Here is a 15,320-nt window from a genome sequence, read left to right as displayed (position 1 = left end):
ACTATGTGGCACATTGGGCAAGTGTCTTCTACTATAGCCCCAGGTCAGCCAAAGGCTTGTGAGTAGATAAGATAGAGAGAAACTGAAAGAAGCTTGTTGTGTGTGTATGTGTGTTTGTCCCCCCACCATCATTTGACAAGCAGGGTTGGTTTGTTTACATTTCCATAACCTAACAGTTTGGCAAAAGAGACTGATAGAATAAATACCAGACTTTAAAAAAGTACTGGGATCAATTTGTTCAACTAAACCCTTCAAGATAGTGATCCAGCATGGCCACAGTCCAATAGCTGAAAAAAAGAATTAAAAATAAGGTAACAAGATAAATATTTTAAAACCATGTAGGGTCTTTGGTAAAATAACCTGTCGAGACTTCAAAACAATTGCAGGATAAACTATTTGTATTAACTGTTAGTGGGTACTCTTAGTATTGGGTGAGGTGTGTGGTGGGGACTTTAGATAGACTTCTGAGGACTGTTTGGGGTTGTGAGAGGAAAATGAAGAAGATATTCACAAGAGAAGAAAAGATGTACAGTTGGCTTCTTTGATGATGAGATGAAATAAGAGGTGGAAAAGGAAGTAGTTGTCTATCAAAGTAACAAATTATATTAGACTGTTGTGATCAAAGGAAGGGCTAAAGTCTTTAAAGAACTTGAATAGGGAAAATAGACTGATGTTGCTGTTGTTACATAGAAAATGAAGAAAACTTGGTTCTTAACAAATCCCAGAGAAAGACAAGAGACAAAGAGAAAGGAAACAATTGTTTACTTTGAACAATAAGCATTTCCTACTTTGTCAGCTCCTGTTAACCACTCTGTGTCCCCTGCTCCCTCTCTGACACCCACAACATTTATTAAAACCACTTTCATTTCTCTGTAGATTATTAGAAATCAGTTTAGACTTCTTACTTTTTAGTTGTTCATTTTTTAATATATATGTTTACGAGGAATCATAATTAATAAAGCCTATAAATGCACTAACTGTATTTGTCTTAAAATATATTTCACTTGTCTTCTTTCTTTTCCCAAGGCTTTTGATGTTTGTTTATGTCCCCCAAAAATATTTGTTGCTACACTAATCACTAGCTTTCTCAAAGGGTATACATTTTTATTTTATGCTTTGCTTGTAGTTTTCAACTGATTTCTTTTATTTTTTTCTGTTGTTGCATCTCCATGGTAGCAAGCATTTTTTTTAACCTTGCAGAATTCATTGAAGCATAATTTGGTACAAACTTTGCTCATTCTTGTTCCCCTTATGTTTTTTTTTTATAATCCTCCTCTCATCAGCCCTGCCATCAGTGGCCAAACAACATCTACATGTTTATCAGTAAAATCAGATGAGTTTGGTATTCTTAACTGCTATGTGTGTGTGTGTGTGTGTGTGTGTGTGTGTGTGTGTGTGTGTGTGCGTGCGTGCTCGTATGTATATTCACTAATATGTGAAAGTATATGTCTTATACCAAATGCATCTGCATATGCATGTCTCAGAGTAGATATGTATGATAGTATAGGTATGTATTGATCTGATAGTACAGGTATGTGTTTAATGGAATGTGTGTTTTCAATTACACTCACTATAGTATCTACATGTCGTTGATTGAAAGCTTCTATTTTTGTTGTTTTGTCCTTCTTTCTGTTGCCATTAACTGTTTTCTCTGTCATTTAGTGTCACATTTCATCTTCCTTCAGATAAAAGACACTTTGGGAAGGTTGGTTTGGGATTTCCATTAAATTGAATTCCATTAAATAAGTAAGCTCTAGAACATAATACATATGTGTTAGTCCTATTTTTCTCTATCTCCCCATGTGTGCATGTATATGTGTGTGTATATATATATATATATATATATATATATATATATATATATATAACAAAGTAAAGTTGGTGTGTATGTATGTATGCATGTATATATGTATACACACACACACACCACACTTGTCATTCACAAGCAAGTATGACTTGACAGCATGTACAATACTTTTGCTGTTATCATCATATTACATCTGCTTTTCATTCTGGTGGCATGAGTTGAATAGGACATGGTTTGAGTCAGTTCTTGTGCGGGGGTTACTACTTTCCTAGACATGGCCAGGTGACATATCTCACTCATTCTCCATTTTCACTTTAGAATGGTTTCTGTGACTGGTTGCCCTTCATACTTCACACTATCAACCACTTCACAGAATGTACTAGATGCATATTAAAGAGGTTGTCATCTTAAATTCTTGACAAGACTAAAGGTTCTTCTGACCCTAAAATGTCCCCCACTCAATCATCCATCCCTTCACAAGTTTAAAGGACATACTTTATCATAACACTAGAAAAGATGAGGTTCTCTTGTACCAGCTTCCACTTTACTCTTTGTTGTGTCCGCTTGTAATTGCTAACTCTGCCTCCATGTGAAACTGCACTGCAAGAGACTGCAGTATCCATCAACAAGAAAATTACTTAACACACATATACATATGTATATATATATATATATATATATATATATATATATATATATATATATATATGTATATATATATATATATATATATATATATATATATATATATATATATATATATATATATATATATATATATATATATATATATAAAGCCTGGATATAATTTTTTTACATTTATTCAACACATTACAATCTTACATATGTTTTATTAACAATAGCTATAATATCTGTTATATAATAGTCTTCAGCACAATCATGGGGGCAACAAGCCCACCCACACACACATTTATACTGTATATTTTTACATAAAAGCTGATCTTCCATGTAAACTGTAAAAGTACAGTAAAGCACTTTAAAAATTTCCATCATCATTATTGCTTTTGTTGTTATTACAGACATCTCATTTAAATTTCATCCTTATTGTGAATGTTTGACATATCTCAAGTCCCGCTATAGTGATTTCCCTAATCTGCTCTCATTTTGAAATTTGTATTGCTTCACTCGCATTGATAATATTTTTTTTCTTCTTCTAACAAAGAAATGCACAACACATATTCTTTACTCTAATATTTTGTCAGTCTTTAAGAAATTTACTTATTCCATTATTTTCACTAACTTTCCTCTGTTTTCAGATCATATCCATGAAATACCAGATTTTAGCAAGAGTTACCCGAAGATTCCTGTACATTCTGTCAGTTACTCTGATGCTGAAGAACTTATGAGGTACAAACATGTTTTAATTGCTACTGTCATTGTAGTTGTTTTACATATGTCATGGCTTATATAAGATGAGGCTGATTTGGTTTTGTAAACAGAGATCTCTGTTACTCACAGAAATGGTTTCTTATCAAGGCAGTGAAGCCCAGTATTTAACTGGCACTTGTTTTATTTAGCCCATAGGTGCTGGAAAGCACATATGACTCTCAGGCAAAAATGTAAACAGAAAATTGAAGCAACAAACTAACTGTCATAAAGCAGGCCCTTTTTTCCTCTTTTAATATCTCACATGCTCTATATAGTATTTATACTATGCACCCCCCCCCCCCCCAACCAAAAAAAACTAAAAAGCAAGCAATTGTTAAACAGCTTCTAGTTAATTTGAAGTGATACTTCATTTGCTCATGGTAGATAAACAAACTGAAAGATATTTATTTCTTCAAGAAATATATTATTTATGCTCATACCAATTTCAACCATTTCTCTCTCTCCCTCTCTCTTTCTCTCTCTCTCTCTCTCTCTTTCTCTCTATCTATCTATCTATCTCCTCCTCCTCCTCTTCCTTTCTCTCTTTCTCCATTCCTCAACATTACGACTATGTTGTTTTAATGTCTTTTGGGATAAGACACAGAAGTGGTTTCTAGTTGCCTTCTAATATTTTAATAGAACTTAATCCTGGTAGGATTATTTAAAGCTTGAATATAAGAAATAGGAGCCACAATACCTTTAACAAGGAAATAATTACAACTAAGAATCAAAATCTATATCTCTGACTTAACTTACTGAGTGCCTTTCTGTACTTAACTCTACCCATGTACAATTCTAATTCTTGCTCCATCTCTTCTCTGGTGATTTATAAAAGGGGTTTATGACTCACACTTTTAAATTATTCAATACTTACAACCCAGCAAATGAACTTCTACTAAGACACAATCTGCTCTATGCTAGAATGAAATATTTGTCAGCAATCTCTCCTACTGTTTTAGAAATGATGCCTTGAAGACCACAGGTTTTGAGACTGAGGTTTTTGGACAATATGCCATTCAATAAAAATGGGGATGACAATGCGTTTTTTTTTTTCTGTTTGTTTGTTTTAGAGAATCTAGAGGAAGAGGCTGCATCCAAGCCTTCTGAGACAGACTGGTGAAACCAGTACAGTTAACATTCCTCTTGCAAGCTAATGGCAGCTGCAGGAAAAATATATGCTGAAAAGGAATTCCAAGGGGATAACATTCTAGTGAGGAAAGACTGGGCAGAAAGATTTGTATGAGGCATAAGTGAAGGCACATGGCTTAGTAGTTAGGATGTTGCACTCGCTATTGCAAGGTCATAGTTTCAATTCCAAGACCAGCTGTGCACTGTGTTCTTGAGCAAAACACTTCATTTCACATTGCTGCAGTCCACTTAGCTGTAAATGGGTGATCTTGTGATGGATTGGCATACAATGGTGAAATGATGACTCAAGAAAATCACCCAAATGGAGGTTTCATGAGCCATGTTTTGTATTCAGCAATTGAATGGATGAATAGTACAACCCATACTGTGAATCCTGCTTGGTTGTTCAATTATGTCATGGTCATCCTCAGTATGGGTCTGGAGTGTATACATAATGTGGGTTGGCAAGAGAAGGAGAGATGATTAAATTGGGAGTAGCTGAGTATGGAACTTGCTAGTTCTGAGGTGCAGACTGTTGAAATGGCAAAGAGAGGAGACTGCCCACCTATGGACCAGAGGGTGTAGTGACTTCATGCTCAAATCAATGCTTTCCTAGTGAGAATATCTCCATGTGATATGTTTATCTAAGTAACACTGGGACTACCCAACTGCCAGAACAGAGCCTCTGTCTATGAAATACTATTGACCAGTGCATGTTCATTAATATAATTCAAGATGAGTTGATCATCTTTTGCAAAAATATAGCACAGTGTTGATGATAATGATACTCTATCTGTCATATTTGATGATTGTTATCATGTAGGAATGAATAATGATATTGTACTCAGATAAAGACTTATTAATGAACAAAGATGTATTGTAATAATTCTAAAATTAGATGTAAAATAGTAAACTGTAATTCCAATTGTCCACAATGTAAATGAATTAGACTGTAATAAAAATAAGTCTTGATTGGTGGAAAATAATAACTCCATAAAAAATGTCACCTGATAGAGTCAATAAAGTGTCACACATGATTGGATGAATAGTTTAAATAAGCTAAAAGATAAACAATGTGGGATTTGGAAAATGTCACATGATTGGGTGAATAAAACTAGAAAATTAATAAACAATGTTTTGTATCAAGACAACTGAGGTTGTCTCAGTGATGACCTAGCTACTGCTAAACAGTAAATAAAAAAATAAAACAAAGAGAAAATGAAATGAAGAAGGAAACAGAAGGTGCCTCATGTTATCATGTTTGTCCATTGATGATCAAAGAAGACAATGTCTTTGACCATGCAGCACCTCAACAGAGGATGCATCTCTACAAGGAACCAGAGAATCACACTGCTCCCACCTATTATTACACCTCTTCTGTGCCTGAAGCTCTGGAAGTGGCTGTATTTCATTTCCACAAATGTGTGATATCCCTACTTACACCATGAAAAGTCTGCTGACTGTTGTTGGAAAGTTTCAAGCATCTATAATCATTGAAGATTGTGGCTGACTACCCTACACTTCCACAAAGGAGTCATGTAGTTGGGGTGGGGGAAGGGAAGAACTAGTGATAATATAGAACCATTAACCACAAAATTCAGGCTGAAATTATGCCAACTGAGACTAAGTCACTTATGATTTTCTTAATTTATTTTACACGATATGAAATTATCTTTTAGATTAAGGCTCCTTAAATCCAATTAATTAGTAAACTTGTTTTGTTTTGCTTTTCAATTAGAAGTTTTACCCAAAGCAAGGCCAAGAAAAACACTGATATGAAATTCAATTCTAAGTAATGGATATTAAAAGATTAAGATATTTATCTTGTGTGCTAAAGCAAAAACAAAGATGAAGCTGATTTGAGAAAAGATAAAATTGGAGATACTTTCAATGTTCCCTCAAATCAAGACCATAAATGTCATTTGGACTGTAATAGATTGATTTTTAAAAAAACCTTCATATTAAATGACTATATTAGTTGTCTTTTTTCTCTCCTACACTTTAAAGCTAAAAGAAACTGTATTTATATAGGGAAAACTTCAAATGTTCACCAAGAAAACTACTGCTGACTGCAACCCATCAGGTAGAGGGTTAAACATAGATGAGTTTTGCAATGTCTATACAAAGTAATACATATCCTTAGAGTACAAAAGTTTAGTTATGTGTTGTAAGAATACAGAGGTTCTGAAAAACAAAGCTTAGAAAATTATATAAAACATATAGAGTCTAGTTTATTCTCTCACCTCTGAACTCCGCATGGCATGGCTATGTGGTTAAGAAGTATGCTTCCCAACTATGTGATCTTGAGTTCAGCCCCACTGCATGGTACCTTGGGCAAGTGTCTTCTTTTATTGCCCCAGCTTGTCCAAAGCCTCGTGAGTGGATTTGGTAGACAGAAACTGAAAGAAGCTTTGCATTATTAACTACCAATGGGACATGATGTTGTGTCAAGACACTGTACTATGAGATCCCTCAGAAGGATAACTCTCAACCCAAAGATATACGAAATAAAGTATAGTAGAGACCATAACCATTCATAACATGAAAGATTACTAGTAGAATGTCCCTCTGTAAACCTCAATAAAATGCAAACATAGTAGACTAGACATGGTGATTTGGGGGAGGGGAAGAGAAACTATGTACAGTAGTGAAAATCAGCTACCCAGCAGACGTCAACATAAAGCTAAAGATCAGTAAAACAAAAACACCTACGCTGAACTATTGAGAAATATAGGGCTACTTTACCTGGATTACAAGTTCAGATTTATACCAGTAAGTATTGAGGCTTTAGGATATGTAAGAAACTGACTCACCACCAATCCTGACAAGCTTAGAGTTCTCAAAACTAGGGAGGAATTAGAAAACTACACATACAAGCAATCAGTGGAACTGTCAAAATATGTAAAACTTTTTACAAGTTTATCATGTGACTGTCTGAATGAGTATACACTTACAAAACAAAGCATCCAGATCTGCACATGAACTGACTCTAAATATTTGTATATATACATGCATAAATGTACAACTATGCTGTTGATGTTGAAATTTCAATGAAGGAATTTTGGATCTAGGTTAGAAACCAGCTCTTTCTCCATTACTCTTTTATTTGTTTCAGTCATTTGACTGTGGCCATGCTGGAGCAGTGCCTTTAGTCAAACAAATCGACCCCATGACTTATTCTTTGTAAGCCTAGTACTTATTCTATCAGTTTCTTTTGCTGAACTGCTAAGTTACAGGAACTTATACATAGCAGCATCAGTTGTCAAGCAATGGTGGGGGGACAAACACAGACACTAACATACACACACACACACATATATATATATGTATACAACGGGCTTCTTTCAGTTTCCATCTACCAAATCCACTCACAAGGCTTTGGTCGGCCCGAGGTTATAGTAGAAGACACTTGCCCATGTGGTTGGTAAGCAAGCTACTTACCACACAGCCACTCCTGCATCATTGTTAAGAAATCTTGAAATAAAATTAAATAACTACATACATATATGTAAAAGACACCCAGTTGGTGTTAGGAAGGGCATCCAGTCATAGAAACCAAGCCAAAACAGAATGGACCCTAATGTTACGAGTACCAATCAAACCATCTAACCCATGCCATCAAGGAAAATAGATGCTAAATAATTATGATGATGATATATACATATGTGTGTCTGTGAACATAAATCTGTGTGTGTGTGTGTGTATATATATATATATATATATATATCATGATACATATGTACATATGGACATATATGTGTGTGAATGTATAAATAGGTGCATATAAGGATGTGTATGAATGAATGTGAGAGAGAGAGAAAAAGTGGTAAACACCGAAATAGGTCTTTGAAATATCAGTGATACATGATCCAATGCTTGAAGAATTCTGTTCCTTTTATCTTCATTGGATATCAAGTAGGAATGGAATATTTTGACCTTTTCTTTTTCCCAACCTATAAATAAATCTGTACTGATAAACAAGGTTGAATGGTCACACAGGTAGATCTCAGGGAAAGGAAATGAGTAATTTCCTAAGGCAAATTTCAAAATAAATTAAAGTTGACTATAAAACCCTGTTAATCTGATTTGGAAGAATATTAATGGTACTTAAACAACAGAAGGACTTTGAGGAATGCTTTTATGTTGAGCGACAAAATTCTTTTAAATTCTCTATTTTCATACAAGAACTTTTAGAGTTAGTCTTTCTAATAAACAGATAATTCACAATTCTATCAGACTCTGGATTACATTTTACACATATCATGCATGTGATATATTTGCCAGTCTACCTTTCTTTCAAGTTTTTAAGTATAAAGTATGATAAAGTGCAAGAAAGTCAATAGTTTTATGATATTTTTGTTCTTTCTGATTTAGTCTTATTTGATTATATACATCATCATCTTCCACTTTTCCATACTTCCTTGCCTCAGATGGAATTCATTGAGGCAGGTTTTCTATGACTAGATACCCTTCTTGTCACCAACCCTTTACTTTTCACAGAAACACCATTTGTATGACAATGATACTCCTTTACTTCTATCATGTGATGTCACGACAAAGTAACACAAACACACATATGCACACATGCATATACATACAAATACAATGAGCTTCTTTCAGTTTCCAGGTACCAGATCCATTCACAAGGCTTTGGTTGGCCCTGAGCTATAGTAGAAAACATATGCCCAAAGTGTCATACAATGGAACTGAACTTGAAACCATGTAATTGGAAAGCAAATTTCATAATGAGACAGTCATGCCTGTGCCTGATTTGTTTATATACAATTTGATGTTATTGTGTTAAACATTTGTTCTTTTATGAAAACTCTAAATCATTTGTGTGTGAAGCCTAACAGGTCATCAATTGTTTTCTAGTTTGATATTGATTTATCCTATGCTCTGTTTTATCTGTTCTGCTCTCAGTTTAAAGAAGCCAGAAAATTTCAGTGCCTTTTCAAAGCCAACTAACAACAGAACTGTATATAATTACTTGTAACTTGTAAGTGTTAGAGTGAGATTATTATTTTAAAACCCATTTAAGAATAAAAAGGGAACATTTGCTGATGGTGTGACTGTAAACTAAGAGTAGAGTCAAGTCATATTTATCATGAAAATTTAAGTTGGCCAAAACTTCAAGTTTCATATATCGGCTTGTTCAGTCAGTGATAAAACCTTTGCCAGCTTGTTTTTATGAATAAGGAGGAAATCCTTATCATAAAAATCAGGTGTGTATGATGGGTTTTACATCATGGTCATCATTTTAACGTCCTCCTTTCCATACATGCATGGGTCTGATGGAGTGTATTGAGGCAGATTTTCTTTGGCTGGATGCTCTTCATGTCACCAACCATCACCTGTTTCTAAGCAAGGTAATATTTCTCCATAGCTAGATGTACTTTTGCAGAATATTGGAAATGATTGATGCTGCTTATATGGCAGTGATACTCATTTACAACTATCATGTGATGTCAAGACAAGGAGGCACAAACATGCATGCACACACACCCTATATCTTTTATAGATGTTTTCAATCTAGTTTGGATTCTTTGCCATCAAATTTGATTGCAAAGAATTCAAATTTGATAGCAAAGAATCCAAACTAGATCGAAAACATCTATATCTTTTACTTGTTTCTGTTAGTGGACTGCAGCCATGCTGGGGCACTGCCTTGATGGGTTTTAGTCAAATGGATCAAACCTCCATTACATATTTCTTTTAGTCTGGCCCTTCTTGTATCACTTTCTTTTGCTAAACCACTGTTACAGCAATGCAAACAGCACCAGTTGTCAAACACAGGCACAAACATACACACAAATATATACGACAAGCTTCTTTCAGTTTTCTGTCTGCCAAATCCACTCACAAGACTTTGTTCAGCCAAGGGATATAGTTGAAGGCACTTGCCCAAAGTGCCAAGCAATAAAACTGAACTTGAATCCATGTGTTTGAAAGTTAACATCTTAACAATACAGCCATGCCTACACTTATTACAATTTGTTGAAAACTCTCAATGAAAGGAATTTATATTTTATTTGAGATAGTAAACTAAATAAATGTCTAAAGAGCAAGAAACAAATTAACCCTTTGACATTCAGATTATTCTATCAAATGTAATGCTTATTTATTCACATTGTTCTTAATTTATCATATTCTTTCTTATAACTTTGAGATTTTGATGATGTAATTATTTTTTTTGAGAATGCCATTGCAGGGTAGATGTGAGAAACTAGATCTAGATGGTTTGAACATAAGAGCAGTAAAATATTTGAGCCAGATATGACCAGTTTAAAAGCTACAAAGTTAAACATGTAGGTCAGAAGATGGGCAGGTGGAAGGGAAGGTTTAGAGAGAGAGAGTGATATAAAGAAAAAAAGTGATGAGAATGTTTATTGGGGAATGATCGTTCTAAGGTTAGATAAAAACAGTAACTTAGTATAATTCTGGGTAGCTTGTAAATGGACTGACTTTAACAATGATTTTATTTTTTTTTAAATATTTATTAGTGACAGAAGCAGTATTAATGCCAACAGGTAATATTTGTCCCCACTTAAGTGTGGGTGTTGTGTTAGAACATAAAATACTATGATAATTGCTAGGAGAGAATCTCTCATATTACCTTCCGGTTCATATAAGTACTTTAATCTGGTAGTCTTGGTGGTAGCAATGGGGATTGCAGGTGGTTTATCTCCCACTAGCTATGTAAATAATGGTGTTTTTATACACCCCAGAAGCCAATATGAGAGTTTCTCTCATGGTAACTATCATGATTTAAATGTTTGCATTGTTATTAGATCAGATCAGGTATAGGGGCATGTGCCATTGCAGTGCATTGCTGTATCCACTATTGGTCAGTATCTGGTCAGTTCATTCAGAGTAACTCTCTGTGCACTGTCCCAGTCAGTCCCTTTCTCTGCAAGATTCTTACTCATCAGTTGTGGCCAATCAACATGAGTTGTCACCACTGCCAGATCCTCAGAGAAGAAAACACAATACACAGGATCCAATTCAGAAAATCGAGCAGCATGGTCAAACAATCTAAGCTAACATATATATTATATTGTGAAAGGATCCTGACCATCCCCACCTAACTAAAAGTGGACTGATACATTTCAATGTCAGAGATGACAGTCAACAGTTGATGACAGTGAGCAGTTGACAGTGTTGATTAATCATATTGGATTGCCCTGTTAGTTTAATATCATAACTATGTTTGGCATAGCACAGAGTACATTCTGAGCAAATATATTAATTCTGCAAAAGGTTATTCTAAATAACCATATCCAAATATTCATTTGGGTAATACTATTCTACACCCTTGTGCACATCCCAACATTGTCATAATATTATTGGCAACGAGATATTCAAACCCCCAAAAACATAACATATTAGTTTCAAATTTTGGCACATGGCCAGCAAGTCTTTTACATCAACCCCAGTACTCGAAAGGATAAAAGCAAAGTCAACCTCAGTGGAATTTGAACTTAGAATGTAAGATGGACGAAATGCCACTAAGCATTCTGCCCAGCGTGCTGACAATTCTGCTACCTTGCCACTTTAAAGCTGAGATATATTGATAGAAGTACATACCTATTATAAGTTTATATTTTTAAAGTCTCCTTAAGAAATTCATTTGTGGTTAGTGGTAGATTAGAATTACAAGTTGAAATAAATGTTTTGTAAATGAAAACTTCAAGTCTTTTAATATTCTATTAGCTAATAAGAACTATTAAATTACTGAAAGCTGTTAGAAGCCTCAGGTATAAATAAGTAATGTGAATTTTAATGAAAAATAAATAAACTTACTTTACAATAATTAGATTAAATGAACAAAGCTAAAAGCTAATGATGGGGAGGTAATATAACTGCAATCATACATGTATGGGAAATTAGACTGAAGGGAAATATTTATAAAATGGGCATAAAAACATGCTTATGGAAACCTCAAAATTTATAAATTACTCATGTCTATTTAAATAAATAAATTAAAAGATATAAACTGGATTGTATTTTAAAGTATGCATTAATTCAATTTGGTGCTATATAAAATTATTAAATGTAAGAAGGGGCATATACAGAGTAATAATTAAAGAAATCTAAAGAGAAGCCTATAAATTATCTATAGGATGATGGTTGTATAAAATTATTGTGTATGTTTGAGCTTTTATCTCTCATTTGTGTATTAGAGTTGTGAAATCTTTATAAAATTATACAAGACTGTACAGAATGATAATTTCAATCAACATCACCTACATATGTTTAAGAGTGCATAAGCAGAATGGATATAATTGTATGAACAATCTTATATATGGGAGCAATAGTACAAGAAAGCAAGGAAAAAATTGCTTCTAAGTTTGAAATGAATGTACATCTATATATATATATATATATATATATATATATATATATATATATCATCAGTAAGTCATAAATCCAGAAATGAAACACGCTCCAAGTAGTAAAGTATATAGATAAAGATAGATTTGGCCAGTTTATGGGATTACCCAAGGTTTCATGTCTATAAAGTGCTTAGCTTTACAGCATTTCTTTAGACTCTAAATTCATTGGCCTATGGACCTCTCTGGCATATATATATATATATATATATATATATATATATATATATTAGGGAAAAGAACCAAGGTTCATGAACTCATCAATGAAAATCCACTGTCACATATAAATTGATTTTAATTGAGTTTTTACCTGTAATTTTGGATTTTATCCCTAATATTATATATATATATATATATATATATATATATATGCTTCTGGGTTCATTCCCACTGCATGGCACCTTGGGCAAGTGTCTTCTACAATAACCTCAGGTTGACCAAAGCCTTATGAGTGGATTAGGTAGACAGAAACTGGAAGAAGTTTATCATATATGTGTGCATGTGTTTCCCACCACCACCACTTGACAACCTGTATTGAAATGTTTACATCCCAATAACTTAGCAGTTTGGCAAAAGGGACTGATAGAATAAGTACCAGGCTTTAAAAGAAAATAATTACTAGGTTTGATTAGTTTAACTAAAATTCCTCAAAACATGCCCACAGTCTTTACATTTTGAGTTCAAGCTCCACCAAGGTTGACTTTGCCTTTCATTCTTTCGGGATCAATAAATCAAGTACTGGTGAAACACTGGGGTTGATATAATCAACTTGTTCCTGCTCCCAAAATTTCAGGTTTTGTGTCTTTAATAGAAAGGATTATTATTATTATTAAGACAACAAGGCTGGCAGAACCATTAGTATACTGGGCAAAATGCTTAGTGGCATTTCGTCTGCCTTTACGTTCCGAGTTCAAATTCCGCTGAGGTTGACCTTTCCTTTCATCCTCTTGGGAATCAATGAAATAAGTAGCAGTTGAGCAGTGGGGCCAATGTGACCAACTAGTCCCCTCCCCTCAAATTTTGGGCCTTGTGCCTATAGTAGAAAGGATTGCTCTTGTTGTTATTAGCAGGGGGGGGGGAGCAGCAGCAGTAGTAGTAGTAGTAGTAGTAGTAGTAGTAGTAGTAGTAGTAGTAGTAGTAGTAGTAGTTATCCCAATTATTACCCCAAGTCTGGATATTTCTTTGTACCTGATAATGTATGTCTTTCTAGCAGTATATATTTCCATTTATAAATATATACTTATTCACACACAACTATATATATGCATCTACTCACAAGGCTTGTTATGTAAAGGAGAGTGGGATGGCGGGGGGGGGGGGTAGTCAGGTGAATAAACTCAATCATCTTATTGACCAATTCTTATTTTATCAATCACATTTTATTATGAACATTACAGAGAGATTATTTGCATCTTTCCTTTTCATACATCTAAGAGATGCTGTCATTGACATATCTAAGAAAAGCTGTCACTGAATTTTTAGTTCTCATACACACACACACACACACACACACACACACACACTTTATTCATTTCTCTCATGTTCCATAACTAACCTTGATGCTTCATCTTTATTTTCCTCTATCTTCTTTTTTAAGTTTTAATTCTATTTGACCAATTCTCCTTCCAACTTTCTCTTCCCACTTTCCTCATGCTACTTTTATGATTATATATATCTCACTTTTTATATATGTTCTGTGTCTTTATATGTGGGTGCACATGCACACACACAGACACATATCAAGATTTACAGTTTCACAGTTTTATGTCCTAAGTTAGTAATAGCAGCAAAGAATCAATCCACAGCAGGCAGTTACAGTGTGCACATCTAGATGGATGGACAGTTACAGCTGTACACACAGTCAAATGCTTGCCATCACATTGTTTATTAGCTATTTTGCATGTATATCTAGGTAGATGGATAGAGTATAACATTTCCTCTCTGATATGAAAATGGTGTGGTTTCAATTCCAAATCAATGCTTTTTTTTTTTTTTTCTTTTAATTAGCATTGATTTAAAATTAAGCTGTTATCTTTTACCACTTATCTTTTACTTGTTTCAATTATTAGACTGTGATCATGCTGGGGCACCACCTTGAAGAAATTTTAGTCCAATGACTGATCTCCAGTACTTTTTTTTAAGCCTAGCACTTACTCTGTTGGTCTCCTTTGCCAAACTACTTAGTGGGAGACATAAACACACCGACACTGGCTGTGAAGTGGTGATGAGGGACACACGCACACATAGACACATATATATGATGGTTTTCTTTCAGTTTCTGTCTACCACATCCACTCACAAGGCTTTGATTGGCTTGAGGGTATAGTAGAAGACACTTGTTCTTGGTGCCATGCAGCAGGACTGAACCTAGATCCATGTATCTGAGAAGCAAACTTCTTACTCCACAACCACATCTGTCAAACTTTTGTATTCAGATGAAATCTCTAAAGGAGTTAGTAAAATTTTTATGAGATGGTATACGTCTTTAAAAATCAGCAAATAAGTTCTGTAATCAGGAAATAAAGCTGTGAATATTTCAGTAAGCTATTTAAATTGTATAGCATTTAGAGTTACTTAAAGTCTAATTTGTGTTCTTTAAATTC

The 15,320-nt window shown here is 34.2% G+C and overlaps 1 protein-coding gene across 18 annotated transcripts in view; it reads left to right on the top strand.

Annotated features, from left to right (window-relative positions):
- LOC106868354 (N-acetylated-alpha-linked acidic dipeptidase 2) overlaps positions 1–15,320 on the top strand; it is a 1,035,601-nt gene that overhangs the window by 946,924 nt on the left and 73,357 nt on the right. For all 18 annotated transcript variants that reach the window (XM_052970680.2, XM_052970677.2, XM_089357530.1 and 15 more), the window contains one exon: positions 3,085–3,175. In XM_052970680.2, the coding sequence (XP_052826640.1) occupies positions 3,085–3,175 (91 nt within the window). The remainder of the gene's footprint in view (positions 1–3,084; positions 3,176–15,320) is intronic.

The sequence above is a fragment of the Octopus bimaculoides genome, chromosome 9 (assembly GCF_046866305.1).
Source record: "Octopus bimaculoides isolate indiv1 chromosome 9, ASM4686630v1, whole genome shotgun sequence".
NCBI lineage: Eukaryota > Metazoa > Mollusca > Cephalopoda > Octopoda > Octopodidae > Octopus > Octopus bimaculoides.
Note: the sequence above shows the minus strand (reverse complement) of the source record. Positions and strands in the feature narration are given on the sequence as shown.